The sequence below is a fragment of the Myxine glutinosa genome, chromosome 4 (assembly GCF_964187855.1).
Source record: "Myxine glutinosa chromosome 4, kmMyxGlut1.1, whole genome shotgun sequence".
Classification (NCBI taxonomy): Eukaryota; Metazoa; Chordata; class Myxini; order Myxiniformes; family Myxinidae; genus Myxine; species Myxine glutinosa.
Window position 1 is genome coordinate 207,071,537 of NC_136264.1, and position 17,544 is coordinate 207,089,080.

Below are 17,544 nucleotides of genomic sequence, written 5' to 3' on the forward strand. Positions count from 1 at the left end.
CTAAACTTTACATTTAAAATCGCGTCATGGTGTATCATACACCGCCTAACATGACACCGACGGCAACGTGTCGATACATATTAAAAATTCGATATATCATTTCATTTTTCACAGTCGCTAACATAGTTTTCGACTCGGTTGAAAAAAAACGGGAAGGAAATCCAATGAAAGTTGCCGTTTATAGAACGAAATGAATTCTCAAACGCCTGTAACTTCAACTTCAAGGCCATTGAGTCTCTCTCACGCCTTTATCTCCAATCTAACTCACCATATGATTTCATTTTTATCGATGGTTTTGGACTCGGTGTCAGCAATAATTGAGAACATTCCACACACGCGGGAAAATGCAGAGATATATTTTTAAAAATCGCGTCATGGTGTATCATACACCGCCCAACATGACACCGACGGCAACGTGTCGATATATATTAAAAATTCGCTTTTGCTTTTCCGTTAAGATATATTACTTTTTCGTTTGATGACAGTCGTCACAAAAACGTCAACAATGATGCCGGCATATATTTCTTCGTTTTTATTTAATTCAACATTATTAGCCGGAAGTAAAATATGTTTCAGGAAATTACCGAGAGATATTTCTTCGTTTTTTAAAATTAGTTATGTGCGAATACACTTTAAATAGGTTTATTTGAAATCTTTAATTTTCCACAATATAATTTACTTGCCATTTATCATTTGATGATTACGAGACAAATTCCTCTTGAGGATCGTGACAATTCATGCGCTGCGTGGAAACTTCTATTTCCAAAATGAATGAGACGATCGATGAAGAACGCAGACTTGAACAGGATGCAGCAAGAAAACGAATGAGACGGGCGAACGAGTCCATCGACGAACGTCAATGCAAACTTGCGGGGTCACCCGTGGGAATCCCACGGGCATGGATGTGTGTGACATTTCGACATATTGAGTTAGATGCTGCACATTCATTTTTACAAAATGGTTACTGGCAAGTCATCAGATCCAGAAATGGTGTAAAAACCACCGTTTAGAGGCCATTTTTCCCCGCAAAGCGGGGGTTGGCCTTTTCGGGGACCGTGGTAGTTGTTGTTTTTTTGTCCCCTTTTTGAAGCAATGTTTTACGGCCGGATGCCCTTCCTGACGCCAACCCTTTTTGCCGCCTTCAACGACAAACAGGGAATTACCAGTGAACTGGTACTCAATTAGCCGACCTCGGAAGGATGACAGGCTGAGTCAACCCCCCTGGCATTAATTCGGCGATCGACCGAGATTCGAACCCAGGATCCTAAGCCGGCACCCTAGCCGCTAGCCCAACACCAGAAATGGTGTCATGAACACAATTTATTTACGCACAAGCACAAAAGCAAGACGGGCCGATTTCCGATTCCGACGGGCCGACGGGCGAGACGGGCCGATTTCCGATTCCGACGGGCCGATTTGGAGCAAGAAAAAGAACGAGACGGGAGAAAAAGGAGAGAAACGAGACGGGGAAAGCCGATTGGAGAGGCGAGTGAGGCGCGATTGGAGAGGAGTGTGAGGCGCGATTGGAGAGGAGTGTGAGGCACGATTGGAGAGGAGTGTGAGGCGTGATTGGAGAGGAGTGTGAGGCACGATTGGAGAGGAGTGATTGGAGGGGAGTGTGAGGCACGATTGGAGAGGAGTGTGAGGCACGATTGGAGAGGAGTGTGAGGCGCGATTGGAGAGGAGTGTGAGGCGCGATTGGAGAGGAGTGTGAGGCGCGATTGGAGAGGCGTGTGAAGGATTGCAGAGGAGAGGAGTGTGAGGGATTGGAGAGGTGAGGGATTGGAAAGGAGAGGGATGTGAGGGTTTGGAGAGGAGAGGAGTGCTAGGTGGAGAGAGGAGAGTGTCAGGTGGAGACAGGAGAGTGTCAGGTGGAGACAGGAGAGTGTCAGGTGGAGAGGAGTGAGGGGTCACATATTATGTGAAATAACTAAATTCACACCATTTCTGGATCTGATGACTTGCCAGTAACCATTTTGTAAAAATGAATGTGCAGCATATAACTCAATATGTCGAAATGTCACACACATCCATGCCCGTGGGATTCCCACGGGTGGCCCCTATGTTTGTGGGGGGTAGAGAATGATTACCTTAGAGCCAGGTAGAATTGTATCGTAGTGTGCTCCGTCTGTCGTGAAGAAGAAGAAACCCCATGTATCATAAGTCGGGATCCGATAGACCGTCTGTTGTGCAAGCGCGTGTGAGTGTCCCCATGACAGGGGTGGGGTTATGTTTATTCGTTAGGGATTATCGGTAATAAATCCCCTGTATGTAATGACCTTTGTTATTTTTCCCCTCTTCCTTATGACACATGCAGCACACACACATAGCAAGAAATCGCGCATTTATAACACTCAATAAAAGCGACCAGAACAGGACATTCAACCACCGATGATACCACCGACCGGTGGTCACAAGAGCAGGCAGGTCTGGGAGGCCACGCCCCCGAAGAGCAGTGTTTGGTCAGGACACCAAGAGCGATGAGATGGACTAGCTGATAGGAGCAGACACGCAGACGTCGTCGGATGATGTCAGTGTCTTGAATACAAAAGAGTTGGAGGGCGGACATTTTCTCTCTCATTTTCTGGGTTTGATGGCGGACGGGCGTGTTCCCGACATTTTGGCTCTTTGGTTCAATCGCTCTCTCTGAGCTGGCCTCCATAGCGAACTGTCACATATACGGTGCACTCTTGAGCGAGGGACATTCATTGAGAATGGTCACGATTTTATATCTATGTGTGTGTGTGTGTGTGTGTGTGTGTGTTGTGTGTGTGTGTGTGTGTGTGTGTGTGTGTGTGTGTGTGTGTGTGTGTGTGTGTGTGTGTGCGCGTGCACGGGCACGTACGTGCATCTTTCTGTTCACCTCTTTTATGTACTTGAATGTATATGTATAATTTGTGTTTGATTATACAGTGTTGAATGCACAGCTTGTTCATCGACAAATGGCCAATTAAATGGGTTTTTTTTTTTAATATTGGCAGAAATTTTAGTTTACCTTCAGAAGGAGTGCTTGTTGTTTGTATTATCTTTCATTTGCAGGTTGTTGTACAAGTGGTTGTTTGAATTTTTGTTTGTCTTTAAGTTTAGTATAAATTTAGGGAATTCTTCAGATAGGGACGGAATGGCAGCCAGAAATGTGTCCATGGATTGATTCCTTTCCCCAAGGTGTGGGCTGACGATTTGCCAATAAAAGGTCTTCTAAAGCCTATGTCGGCTGACTGATGATGTTGTTAGCGGTTGACACTGCTTTATACATTGAGCTGTTCTGTGTTTTTCACAGACCAACTGAGCGAGAATGCATTTTTACTTTACTTTCAAAATCCATCCTAGACTACAATTTAAAGATCTTATGAACTGGTAATAGGTTCATAAACATGTGGTGGATATGAGGTCAGCACCCTCTGTTGTTTAGGATGGTGTGACACAGCGGTTCATGGTCACCTTTCCAGTTAAGAGGTGTTAGTTGTATATAATACTCTCTCATAGAGTGGCCTGCCAAACCATCTCCTGGTGTTAATCTGCTGTGCAGCGCTCACCAAATGCTGATCATATGACCATACATTAAGGCATTTTTGCCGAAGTGCATATGTACATTAATTTGACATGCTTTGTTAGACTGTGTACTTTGGTCTTTAAGCCAAAATACATATCCTTAGCTCTGCTATAATGTTTGATATTTTTCATAACCTCTGCCACCGAAGGTGAGCGGAGGTGTTGTTTTCACCCCTTTTTGTCTGTTTGTCTGTGAAAAAAGGATATCTCAAGAAGTTATGGACGGATCCAGACGAAACTTGGTGGGCAGGTTGGGTGTGTGACAATCGACGTTGGGTGTGTGACAACGACGAATCGATTAAATTTTGGTGAAGATTGAATTCGGCTATAAGAAATTATTTTAAGTGATTCTTCACCATTGAGAGATCGGCCAAAAACGACATATGGCGTGATATTTCAAAAAGTTGTGGACGAGTTTTGATAAAACTAGGTGGATGAGTTGGTTAGGCGGCAAGAACAAGCCGATTCGATTTTGGTTAATGTCCGAATGCAGATCCGGTCTATCAGTGGATACAAAATGTCAACTGTTCAGGTTGGTGGAGGTACGCGCTCTGCAGAGTGCGATTCTAGTTTGTTACCTTTTTTTATTAAAAAGGTGGAATCAAGTCCCCAAAAGGTGATAATATGACCGTGCTTTCTAAACACGTGAGCTACGATGCATGTGTTTTTGTTTGACCGTGTACTTTGGTCTTGGGGCCGACGCATCTGTGCTTGGCCTTGTTATAGTGGTGCTTGTTGATATCTAGGCCAAGCACGACCCATATCAATCACCAACCTCTTTTCTTATACGTGCTCACACTCCCTTTACCCTTAAAGTCTGGAATTCCCGTGCTGGTTTGTCTTCCTGGAGCATTGAAACCTACCAGGATGCAAGTCCCGACTGCTGTTGGTTCATCGGTGTGTTTGAATTCGGCACCCACAGGTGAATACCTGAGTTAAACGGTTGTTTTCCAGGTCTGCCTTACATCTGCATTTTCTTTTCTCTATAAGACCGAAGCTCATGGAAGAACAAGGTGCCGGAGCATATGAATTAGATGGAGCAGTGGGGTCTTGGACACAATGAGCAAGGGAATAAACAAACAGGCCAAGAGGAGTGGGGCAAACACCGCAACCTGCAAGGAAGAGATGATATTGTCCACCTTGGCAGAAGGAAACTTCACTTGCTGGAGGAATTTTTCCGTGAGGGAGCGGTAGGATGGATATAAGAAGAAAGGGATTTGTTATCTCTATCACGTCTTTCAAGAATGAAGGAACAGGTAGGCCTACCAATGAGAGACCTGTCGAATCGCCACCGAATAATTCTAGATGGTGAGACACCTTTACGTTCTGGCATGTCTGAGGATCAAAACACCTTTATAGAAAGCTTCATGGAGATACTGGGGGCTTACTTAAGTGGGGTTTACTTTCTACGAGGAAAAGGTACTTTTTGGCATTTGCCCCACTGCATGAATCATTGTACCAGAGACAGGATGCTGGGTAAGATAGCTAGGTGGAGGTATGAAGGTATTGTAGCACGCGGTGCGCAGAATGATGTCACCACGCCAGTGGGCTTTCGTGTACGCCACAGTATGATGAAAGAAACATCGGAGAATGTCAAGAAACGAGTCCAGGCGCTGTCTGTGCCCAGAGATGAAGAGATGACAAACCATCCTTTGGAAGGGGCGATGAACATCAGGCCAGACTAATCTGCCTGAATTTAGTGCAGGTGTCGCAATACCTTGAAAGTTTCCTGAAGCCGAAGAGGCAACTTCAAAATAACATAATCTGAGGAGCCAAGGAGAGCTGAGGAAAAGCATAAAAGACTAGAGGGTGAGGTCAGGTGGGGATAATGGGGGTGGTCGATAATGATCAAATCTAGCAGGAAATTGGAAACGTCAAGGAAAGTATGGGTTGCAAATCCAACAAATTGGGTAAGGCCCGAAGGGTCACGACAGGAATTATCTGCACTTTCACATGGGGAGTTGCTCGAAGACTCATTCCAAGATTGCTGGAATTATGGCAGTTAAAGTTGCCACAAATTAAGATTAGACCCAGGATTTGAGGGCAGTATAGAGCTCAAGTTGTCTGAGGGCAGAATACACAAATTTGCCAAAGTTTGGACGGTGACAGACAACACACAGAAACAATAGTTTTTTTTTTTTGTTTTTTTTTTGTATACAAGATCGAGGCTCGTGTAAGATCTAACATTAATGACAAAAAAACAAACGGACACATAAGACGAAATAAAGGGAGCGGGAGACAAGATGGGGAGAGAGGGGGAAGCACACAAGTACAACATTTGAGAGCAGGGGCATCGGGAGATCTGTGGGAGGGAGAGGGCTTGGGGGGAGGAGGCATGGGAATGGGGGTTGTGGCTGGGAGAGGTTAAAAAAAACCACGTGGACACTGCTAGGACTTCCAGGAAAGAAGTCGGTATTTCAGAAAGGTGGATCTGGGGTGAATTAACGGGGGTAGAAAATATCAAGGTTTTTTGATGGGGGGAGATAAGAGATGGTGGTGAACAGCTGTTTTAAAGAGCTGGAGGGAGGAGGGGGATTGAAAAGAGTGGGGGAGTTTGTTCCAGAGGTGGGAAAAAGAGGAATGAAGGAGTGAGGGTGAGCAGAGAGTCTTGATTTTGGCAGTTTAACCATAAGAGGGTTGCAGGCAGATCTTGTGCGACCTCCAGGAATATTTGGGGGACAGAGCACAGAGAAAACTGGGGGGAGCAAGGCCGGAGAAGAGTCGGTAGAAGAAGGAAAGACCACCAACCTGCCTGCGGTGAGTGAGTGAAAGGCCCTCGGAGGTAGCTGCATCGCGGGAGATTCCAATGATTCTGAAAGCTTTGGTTTCAACAGCGTGAAGCCGAGCTATGTTTGAGGCAGGAGCACCAGCCCAGAGGGGAGAGCAGTACTCCATTGAGCTGCGGATGAAAGCCTTGTATGTGGTGAGGAGCTCAGGTGTGCCAAGGAAGGACTTCGCACGATGGAGGATGCCCAGAGCACAAACAGGGCTGGGGTGGAGGGAGGGGGGGGGGGGGGGGGAGGTGGTGGACTGGCTTTGGAGGCAAGCTTGGAAATGTGGTTTTCCCAGGAAAGATCATGGCAGATTGTGAGACCCAAGAGCTTGAGTGACAGAACTTCTTGGAGAGGATTATTGAGAAAGTAATTGGATTTACAAAAAGACCATCTTGAAAACTTAAAACAGTTAAGGATTTCTTAAAAACATTTTAATTCAATTAAAATTTTACATTTTAATTAAAATTTTTAATTTTCTTAAAACTTCAAACAATTAAACAGTTAAGACCGTCTTGCATTTTATTTACATTTTTTCTTTTTTCAGGATTTCTCATTGATCGTTCTTCTACTTGCTTGAGACCACTGGTCGATCTTGTGTCCTCCTGTAATACCAGCTCAGCTCTCAGCCTTGTTTCCTTCACCAACATGAGCATTGTTCGGGTGAGGACTGTTCATTGAGTTAATAATACGAGACTTGCTTTGAGAGAGTGTGAAAAAGAGTGGATGGATGTAAAAGAGTGGAAGTTATGGAGTAAGGGAGTAAAGGCACATCAGGAGACAGAGTACTCTTTTAGAGAGTTTGAGTAGGCCATGTTAATCTGCCTGGCACGAGAGACCTTGTGCACGGCGTCAAGTACTACTCAACATCTGCACCTTCTCTTTCAATGGACATTCAGTTTTGTTTTCTTAACGTGTACAAGCTGTTCGTGAATTCCTTGATTCGACGTACCCTGACAAATGCAAAGATTGTGGTGGACCCAGTGTTTGGTCCCCCAGATCCCTCGACATGACTCCCTGTGATGATTTTTTTTTTGTGTGGAGTTTCATCAAGGACAAGGTTTATGCCACGTGCCCCACAGTCCATGGATAAGCTACAAGATGGCATCTCGAATGCTGTTCAGGGAATTTCACACGCCATCTGTGCAAAAGTTATGGATCATTTGTTTCAACATCATCTCCAGACATACCTGGAAAGAGAAGGTGGACATGTTGAGTAGGAAACAAAACTTCAAACATTACTCTCACAGTTTCATATTCAACTCGAAGTTGAGGATGCTTGTTGTGTTCAATAATTCATATATATACCCCTAGTGGGCTGACGGTCATCTCTTGAGGTTGTAGTTTCACCTCTGCTGAAATTTGGGGGACCTCCCTGAGAGTGTCCCTGATCCCCTGGGAGCCCCCCTGATACGAAATCGAAAAATGTAAGACAGGGCAATCCAGCGGACCATTGAGAAGAAGGTCTGTATCGGGTTTCAGAGCAATGGTTGGTAATTAGGGGATGAGTAGGGATGCGAAGTTTCAGGATAAATAGTTTTTCATGGCCACCTGATGAAATTGAAATGGACAAATATATCAAATATGACGTAGTGCAGGATGACAGACAAAGCAAAATTATTTTTTTGCATCATCATCTGTGTACTGTAAATCCATGTAAGTAGTTGTAAATCCATGTAAGTAGTTGTAAATCCATGTAAATAGTGGTAAATCCATGTAAATAGTGGTAAATCCATGTAAATAGTGGTAAATCCATGTAAATAGTGGTAAATCCATGTAAATAGTGGTAAATCCATGTAAGTAGTTGTAAATCCATGTATATAGTTGTAAATCATCATCTGTGTACTGTAAATCCATGTAAGTAGTTGTAAATCCATGTAAGTAGTTGTAAATCCATGTAAGTAGTTGTAAATCCATGTAAATAGTGGTAAATCCATGTAAATAGTGGTAAATCCATGTAAATAGTGGTAAATCCATGTAAATAGTGGTAAATCCATGTAAGTAGTTGTAAATCCATGTAAATAGTTGTAAATCGTTGTAAATCATCATCTGTGTACTGTAAATACATGGAAGTAGCTGTAAATCCATGTAAGTAGTTGTAAATCCATGTAAGTAGTTGTAAATCCATGTAAATAGTTGTAAATCGTTGTAAATCCATGATATAATCCATGTAAATAGTTGTAAATCATCATCTGTGTACTGTAAATCCATGTAAGTAGTTGAAAATCCATGTAAGTAGTTGAAAAGCCATGTATATAGTTGTAAATCATCATCTGTGTACTGTAAATCCATGTAAGTAGTTGAAAAGCCATGTATATAGTTGTAAATCATCATCTGTGTACTGTAAATCCATGTAAGTAGTTGAAAATCCATGTAAATAGTTGTAAATCCATGTAAATAGTTGTAAATCATCATCTGTGTACTGCAAATGCATGTAAGTAGTTGTAAATCTATGTAAATCCATGTAAGTAGTTGTAAATCTATGTAAATAGTTGTAAATCCATGTAAATAGTTGTAAATCATCTGTGTACTGCAAATGCATGTAAGTAGTTGTAAATCTATGTAAATCCATGTAAGTAGTTGTAAATCTATGTAAATAGTTGTAAATCCATGTAAATAGTTGTAAATCATCATCTGTGTACTGCAAATGCATGTAAGTAGTTGTAAATCTATGTAAATCCATGTAAGTAGTTGTAAGTCCATGTATATAGTTGTAAATCATCATCTGTGTACTGTAATTCCATGTAAGTAGTTGTAAATCCATGTAAATAGTTGTAAATCCAGGGTAAATAGTTGTAAATCCATGTAAATAGTTGTAAATCCATGTAAGTAGTTGTAAATCCATGTAAATAGTTGTAAATCCATGTAAGTAGTTGTAAATCCATGTAAGTAGTTGTAAATCCATGTAAATAGTTGTAAATCATCTGTGTACTGCAAATGCATGTAAGTAGTTGTAAATCTATGTAAATCCATGTAAGTAGTTGTAAGTCCATGTATATAGTTGTAAATCATCATCTGTGTACTGTAATTCCATGTAAGTAGTTGTAAATCCATGTAAGTAGTTGTAAATCCATGTAAATAGTGGTAAATCCATGTAAATAGTGGTAAATCCATGTAAATAGTGGTAAATCCATGTAAATAGTGGTAAATCCATGTAAATAGTGGTAAATCCATGTAAGTAGTTGTAAATCCATGTAAATAGTGGTAAATCCATGTAAATAGTGGTAAATCCATGTAAATAGTGGTAAATCCATGTAAATAGTGGTAAATCCATGTAAGTAGTTGTAAATCCATGTAAATAGTTGTAAATCGTTGTAAATCATCATCTGTGTACTGTAAATACATGGAAGTAGCTGTAAATCCATGTAAGTAGTTGTAAATCCATGTAAGTAGTTGTAAATCCATGTAAATAGTTGTAAATCGTTGTAAATCCATGATATAATCCATGTAAATAGTTGTAAATCATCATCTGTGTACTGTAAATCCATGTAAGTAGTTGAAAATCCATGTAAGTAGTTGAAAAGCCATGTATATAGTTGTAAATCATCATCTGTGTACTGTAAATCCATGTAAGTAGTTGAAAAGCCATGTATATAGTTGTAAATCATCATCTGTGTACTGTAAATCCATGTAAGTAGTTGAAAATCCATGTAAATAGTTGTAAATCCATGTAAATAGTTGTAAATCATCATCTGTGTACTGCAAATGCATGTAAGTAGTTGTAAATCTATGTAAATCCATGTAAGTAGTTGTAAATCTATGTAAATAGTTGTAAATCCATGTAAATAGTTGTAAATCATCTGTGTACTGCAAATGCATGTAAGTAGTTGTAAATCTATGTAAATCCATGTAAGTAGTTGTAAATCTATGTAAATAGTTGTAAATCCATGTAAATAGTTGTAAATCATCATCTGTGTACTGCAAATGCATGTAAGTAGTTGTAAATCTATGTAAATCCATGTAAGTAGTTGTAAGTCCATGTATATAGTTGTAAATCATCATCTGTGTACTGTAATTCCATGTAAGTAGTTGTAAATCCATGTAAATAGTTGTAAATCCAGGGTAAATAGTTGTAAATCCATGTAAATAGTTGTAAATCCATGTAAGTAGTTGTAAATCCATGTAAATAGTTGTAAATCCATGTAAGTAGTTGTAAATCCATGTAAGTAGTTGTAAATCCATGTAAATAGTTGTAAATCATCTGTGTACTGCAAATGCATGTAAGTAGTTGTAAATCTATGTAAATCCATGTAAGTAGTTGTAAGTCCATGTATATAGTTGTAAATCATCATCTGTGTACTGTAATTCCATGTAAGTAGTTGTAAATCCATGTAAGTAGTTGTAAATCCATGTAAATAGTGGTAAATCCATGTAAATAGTGGTAAATCCATGTAAATAGTGGTAAATCCATGTAAATAGTGGTAAATCCATGTAAATAGTGGTAAATCCATGTAAGTAGTTGTAAATCCATGTATATAGTTGTAAATCATCATCTGTGTACTGTAAATCCATGTAAGTAGTTGTAAATCCATGTAAGTAGTTGTAAATCCATGTAAGTAGTTGTAAATCCATGTAAATAGTGGTAAATCCATGTAAATAGTGGTAAATCCATGTAAATAGTGGTAAATCCATGTAAATAGTGGTAAATCCATGTAAGTAGTTGTAAATCCATGTAAATAGTTGTAAATCGTTGTAAATCATCATCTGTGTACTGTAAATACATGGAAGTAGCTGTAAATCCATGTAAGTAGTTGTAAATCCATGTAAGTAGTTGTAAATCCATGTAAATAGTTGTAAATCGTTGTAAATCCATGATATAATCCATGTAAATAGTTGTAAATCATCATCTGTGTACTGTAAATCCATGTAAGTAGTTGAAAATCCATGTAAGTAGTTGAAAAGCCATGTATATAGTTGTAAATCATCATCTGTGTACTGTAAATCCATGTAAGTAGTTGAAAAGCCATGTATATAGTTGTAAATCATCATCTGTGTACTGTAAATCCATGTAAGTAGTTGAAAATCCATGTAAATAGTTGTAAATCCATGTAAATAGTTGTAAATCATCATCTGTGTACTGCAAATGCATGTAAGTAGTTGTAAATCTATGTAAATCCATGTAAGTAGTTGTAAATCTATGTAAATAGTTGTAAATCCATGTAAATAGTTGTAAATCATCTGTGTACTGCAAATGCATGTAAGTAGTTGTAAATCTATGTAAATCCATGTAAGTAGTTGTAAATCTATGTAAATAGTTGTAAATCCATGTAAATAGTTGTAAATCATCATCTGTGTACTGCAAATGCATGTAAGTAGTTGTAAATCTATGTAAATCCATGTAAGTAGTTGTAAGTCCATGTATATAGTTGTAAATCATCATCTGTGTACTGTAATTCCATGTAAGTAGTTGTAAATCCATGTAAATAGTTGTAAATCCAGGGTAAATAGTTGTAAATCCATGTAAATAGTTGTAAATCCATGTAAGTAGTTGTAAATCCATGTAAATAGTTGTAAATCCATGTAAGTAGTTGTAAATCCATGTAAGTAGTTGTAAATCCATGTAAATAGTTGTAAATCATCTGTGTACTGCAAATGCATGTAAGTAGTTGTAAATCTATGTAAATCCATGTAAGTAGTTGTAAGTCCATGTATATAGTTGTAAATCATCATCTGTGTACTGTAATTCCATGTAAGTAGTTGTAAATCCATGTAAATAGTTGTAAATCCATGTAAGTAGTTGTAAATCCATGTAAGTAGTTGTAAATCCATGTAAATAGTTGTAAATCCATGTAAGTAGTTGTAAATCCATGTAAATAGTTGTAAATCCATGTAAGTAGTTGTAAATCCATGTAAGTAGTTGTAAATCCATGTAAATAGTTGTAAATCCATGTAAGTAGTTGTAAATCCATGTAAATAGTTGTAAATCCATGTAAGTAGTTGTAAATCCATGTAAGTAGTTGTAAATCCATGTAAATATTTGTAATTCCATGTAAGTAGTTGTAAATCCATGTAAATAGTTGTAAATCCATGTAAGTAGTTGTAAATCCATGTAAGTAGTTGTAAATCCATGTAAATAGTTGTAATTCCATGTAAGTAGTTGTAAATCCATGTAAATAGTTGTAAATCCATGTAAGTAGTTGTAAATCCATGTAAGTAGTTGTAAATCCATGTAAATAGTTGTAAATCCATGTAAGTAGTTGTAAATCCATGTAAATAGTTGTAAATCCATGTAAGTAGTTGTAAATCCATGTAAGTAGTTGTAAATCCATGTAAATATTTGTAAATCCATGCAAGTAGTTGTAAAACCAGCTGAATTCTAAACACTAAGAAACAATCCAAACCCTCCTGACTCAGACAGACAGATAAATGAAATTGGTCGTTGCTCTAATTAGTAGATTTATTGTTAACAAAATAAAACTTGTAAAAGAAAAGGCGAAGTGTTTTGCCACAGGTGTAACAGGCGAAATGTTTTTTTCCTTTTTCATTACCCCATTAGCACTATTAACACATTGTGTTGCTGGAGCGTTCTTGCCTCCATGTTGTAACCACGCTTTAACCGAAATCGACACCACTTTGAGTCTCTTGCAATTTGACAGGAATATAGTTAGGGGAGGTGGTGGCCTTCCGCCCAGAGTTTGCTCCATATTCATACACTGTGCTATTTAATAGTGGATGCTTGGAGGTGCTGGAATGACTTTCAGACATATAATTGGCAATAATGGTGCATGCTTAAAAGGGAGAACTTCTTCATGCTTCTATGCCACAAACGTGCTCGGTACATACCAGCTCTTTATGTACTACCAAGTGTACCATAACTCTATTTTTTTGCAATATACTGTACTTCATAGTCTTAGAAACGACACAAAGTGTATAATTAATATGTAAACCAGATTCAGTGGTGTAATGGATATAGTATGTGCTCCGAGTCTGGGAGATCAGTGGTTCTAATCCCAACCGAGTCGTACAAAAAACTTCAAAAACTAGAACGGCACTCAGTAGAGAGCATACCTCTGCCAGGTGAGCAGTTTATGTTTTGTATCCCAGAGTAGACCAGAAAATCACAACTGTTACGGGGTCCCCCCCTTACCTCTGGTCTCGGTGGACCTCCGAACCCCGAGAGGGTCCCCGGCAGAAAGATGTGTTATCCTTGGTTGAAATCCAGCAAATAATGAAACCCTCAATGGAACCGGCAAATGAAACAGTCAAATCAATAATGCAACCACACCAGGTTATAAACAAACAATAATATATCATAAATCACACACAAAGAGCCATACAACAATGGGGGGGCAATCACCCCTACTTTCAAATCTTACGATGATATCCTTGTCAAGCCCCTTAACCCCACACTCACGGCACCTCCCCCAATGTCTCTGCACCCCTCCAAGGCGAAGTCCCAATGTCTCTGTGCGCTCCCGCGATCGGGGAGTCAAGGCCCGATGGTCAATTGAGGCGTAGGCGAGCGAGACGACCCCGAGGTCACGTGCTCAGCACCCAGCCACACAGCGGTGGAAAGGAACCTCACAAAGACGCGCTCCGACGTACACGTTGCGGTTCCATCCGCGAGCCTCCGTATAATCCTCACGTGCCCCTTTCTGGCACAGCCGTCCCCGGCAAACCACCAGGGAATAATGCCCAGCCGACATGACAAAAACCGGTTCACTGCAGGTTGCTCGCATGGCAAAGATGGCGGACGGCTTTCACTCCAACCCGGGGTTTGAGGCCCGGATCCTCCGGAACCTCAATGAGAATACCCGACGACACAGGCTCCACGCACTCCGGCGATATTTCGTATCGCCCGAACTTCCCTTCAAGGACGCAAAGTTCACTCGCACTGTACGTCGAACGCTCGGGCCGGAGCTTCAACAACAACCTGTTTCACGATCTCCTCGCCTCTCTCGTCTCCTTTGCTCCACCTCTTCCGGTCACGATCCGGATTTCAGGTCACATTTTACCAGGAGCGCTTTTAAATCTTTTAACTATAATAACCCTTTCCCTTCAACCACAATCACCAGCATACTTAGAATCAACAACAATAATCATAACAACAACCCTTAGGGCCGAATCCGTAACACTTCCCCCCCCCCCCCCTCAAGAAAGAAAGTTTGAACACAGCGAAAACTTTCTTTGCATGCCCTCTTTAAACAAGCCAAAGTAAATTCACAACCCAAATCAGCAATCCCCGTGGGCAACAATATTCAACCTTCCCCAAAAATAAAGCAACAAAATTTTACACCACCCCCAGAGCTTTCCAGAGTTAATTCCCTCTGGACCAAGCGTCAACAATGACATTGTCCCTGCCCCTCTGATTTTTACTTCTCGTTTCTCTTGAATGAAGGTTAAGGAGTTGTGATCAAAAACCCAAAGGCCAGCAAATCTATAGCACTTTCCCCGGGAGGCCGAGCTGAAAGCCAGGTTCCATGGGGGTTGGGTGGTAAGGCCTGGAAGTATTCACTACATGGACGCCTTTAGGAACGTGGAGTTCACGGTTAGTCCGGGGAGGAAAGTTCATTACATGGACGCCTTTAGGAACGTGGAGTTCACGGTTAGTCCATGCAGGAAAGTTCACTACCTGGACGCCTTTAGGAACGTGGCATTCACGGTTAGTCCGTGTAGGAATCCTGGCTCGGCGGCTCCGCAGCATCCAGTGCTTCAACTTTTCCGGACTCCTAATAATTACGGTGGGACCACTTGTCACAGTAGTCACCTGACTGGCGGTCTCCCTCTCGGCCACTGCTCTGATAATCCTTCCTTCGGGAGCTGTCATAACTCTGGAAGCCTCCATAATAATATCGCTTGCGGCCACCACCACTACTACTCCGTGGTCCTCCTCTGTAGCCCCTTTGACCCCTAGGAAATAACTTCCCTACTGTGATGGTCCGACCCTCCAACTCCTTGCTATTCAGATCCTTTTCTGCCTCTCTGACGTCCTTTGAGTTTTCAAACGTGACAAAGCCAAACCCTCTTGACTTTCGTGTCTCCCTGTCTTTTATCAGCACGACTTCCAAAAGCGGTCCATAGTTGCTGAAGGCAGACTCCAAAACATCTTCCTGTGTTTTGAAGTTCAGTCCACCTACAAATAAATTGCTAAATTTGCCGCCATCCCTAACTGGTGTGGTGTTATTTTCCCTACTGGGCTTTTTAATAACCATCGGGTTACCATAAACCTGACCACCGGCCAAATCATTCCCGATAACAACCGATACTCCCTCTACAGGAAGCGTGGCTTGTAAACCGACGGTGACCGGTCCTGACACCAAATCGGACTCCAAATGGATGACATGAAGTGGAGCACTAACACAGCCACCAATCCCCTGTAAACGAACACTATCCCCAGTTGCCGTCTCCTCGGACCATGGCAAGATGCCTTCAAGCATTAAAGATTGATGTGCTCCTGTGTCCCTCAATATCCTAACCGGTCTCCGGTTAGTCGAGGCTCCATCCAGTCACACAAACCCCTCGGAAATAAATGGTTGGTAACCCTTTTGAGGGCGATTTCTCACAATGGCCATCGCATTTGGAGTCGTACTAGTCGAACTCCACTCCTGATTTTCCTTTCACAGAGCATAACAGTTGGACATCCAGTGTCCAGGTTTATGGCAAAAAGTGCAAGTAGTCCCTGAGGAGAACCTCATAGTCTGCCAAGGCATGGGGGCGGCGGTCTGCCTCGAGTCCCCCGGATGATAGGTCTGTCTTGGAACCGCAGTCTTCTGATTTCTAGAAGTCGTGGTGTCAAAGTGGACCTCATTTTCATCCCGAGGCCGCCCCCAAGGATTTTCATTCTCCGCCCCTGATGTACCATAGCTCCCCTGGCTATGTCTGGGCGAGAAGTTCGGTTTGTGGAACCCCATCCTGTGTGTTAAGGCATAGTCATCTGCCATGGTGGCTGCCTCATACAGCTTTGGTACTTTCCTTTCCTCCAGATGAACTTTAATGTCCTTGTGGACACACTGTTGGAATTCCTCCACCAGGATCAATTGTCGCAATAGTTCGAAGTCTTTCCCAACTCCTTTTGAATCACACCACCTATAAAACATGGTTTCCTTCACTCTGGCAAATTCCACATGGGTCTCACTCTCCCTCCTCCTGGCATTCTGGAGTTTTTGCCGGTAAGCTTCCGGGACCAATTCATAGGCTTTGAGAATGTGTTTCTTCAATACCTCATAATCTGCACATTGGTCAATCGGTAAAGCCGAATAAATCTCTTGAGCTTTACCCACCAGAACACTTTGCACTAGTATGGACCAGTACTCCTCAGGCCAGTTTAACTGTCGAGCAACTTTCTCAAAGTGTGGAAAAAACTTGGCTACCTCCTTTTCATTGAAGGGTGGAACCAGCCTCACATGTCTGCCAACATCCCAGGTGCTCTGACTAGGTGTCGAACCAGTCAGCAGGGATGGTTTCTCTCCCCGTTCTCTCATTAACTCCAACTCCTTGACTTTAATCTCCTGCTGACGCGCCAATTCACGGTCCTTTAACTCCCTGTCGGCTTTTCTCTCCTCTGCTTCGAGTTCCCTTGCAGCTCTCCTTTCCTCTGCTTGTTCCTTTTCTCTTCTTTCCTGGAGTTCTCTTTCCACTCTCCTTTCCTTGGTTCTTTCTTGTGCTTTTTTCCCTTCTAACCTTTCCTGGAGTTCTCGTTCCAGTGCTGCTCTTTCCTTTTCTGCTTTCCTTTCCTCTGCTTTTAACCTTTCCTGGAGGTCTCGTTCCTGTGCTTTTTCCCTTTCCTGGCTCTGTAATTATTGCATCTCCAGTCTCCGGAGCTCCACATTTTCTTGCTCTTCCGGTAACCAATCCCAGGCTCCCTCTTCCCATGCTTCTAATCCCACCATAGATTGTATCACCACTGTCTGCAACTCTTCCTTCTTCATATTAGTTCGGACCTCCAAGCTAAAATGTTTGGCCAATTTCCAGAGGTCCGATTTTACTAACGCTCTGAACTGTGCTTCACTAGGGGTCACTGTAAACTTCTCTGCGTCAAACTCCATAGTGACTACTGGTAACACCTGTTAACCTTCACACAATAAATTTTTAACAAAAAAAAAAAAAATTTTTTTTTTTTTTTGTTGTTGTTGTTTGTTTTTGGAAAAAATTTGGGAATGTTGGAAAAAGTTCCAAATTTGGGAATTCTTGGAATGTTAGGGAATTCTTTCCCGGACTAAATTTAGGAATTTATAGATCCCGGACGCAGACCCAATTGCGAGCCCACGAATATCAATTGGAC

At 41.4% G+C, this 17,544-nt stretch overlaps 1 protein-coding gene across 1 annotated transcript in view; it reads left to right on the forward strand.

Moving 5' to 3' along the window:
• The window catches only part of LOC137425667 (tectonic-3), an 85,394-nt gene that overhangs the window by 35,329 nt on the left and 32,521 nt on the right, over positions 1-17,544 (forward strand). Inside the window, exons 5-6 of the mRNA XM_068114313.2 lie at positions 4,369-4,474; positions 6,871-6,986. Coding sequence (XP_067970414.2) covers positions 4,369-4,474; positions 6,871-6,986 — 222 coding nt within the window. The remainder of the gene's footprint in view (positions 1-4,368; positions 4,475-6,870; positions 6,987-17,544) is intronic.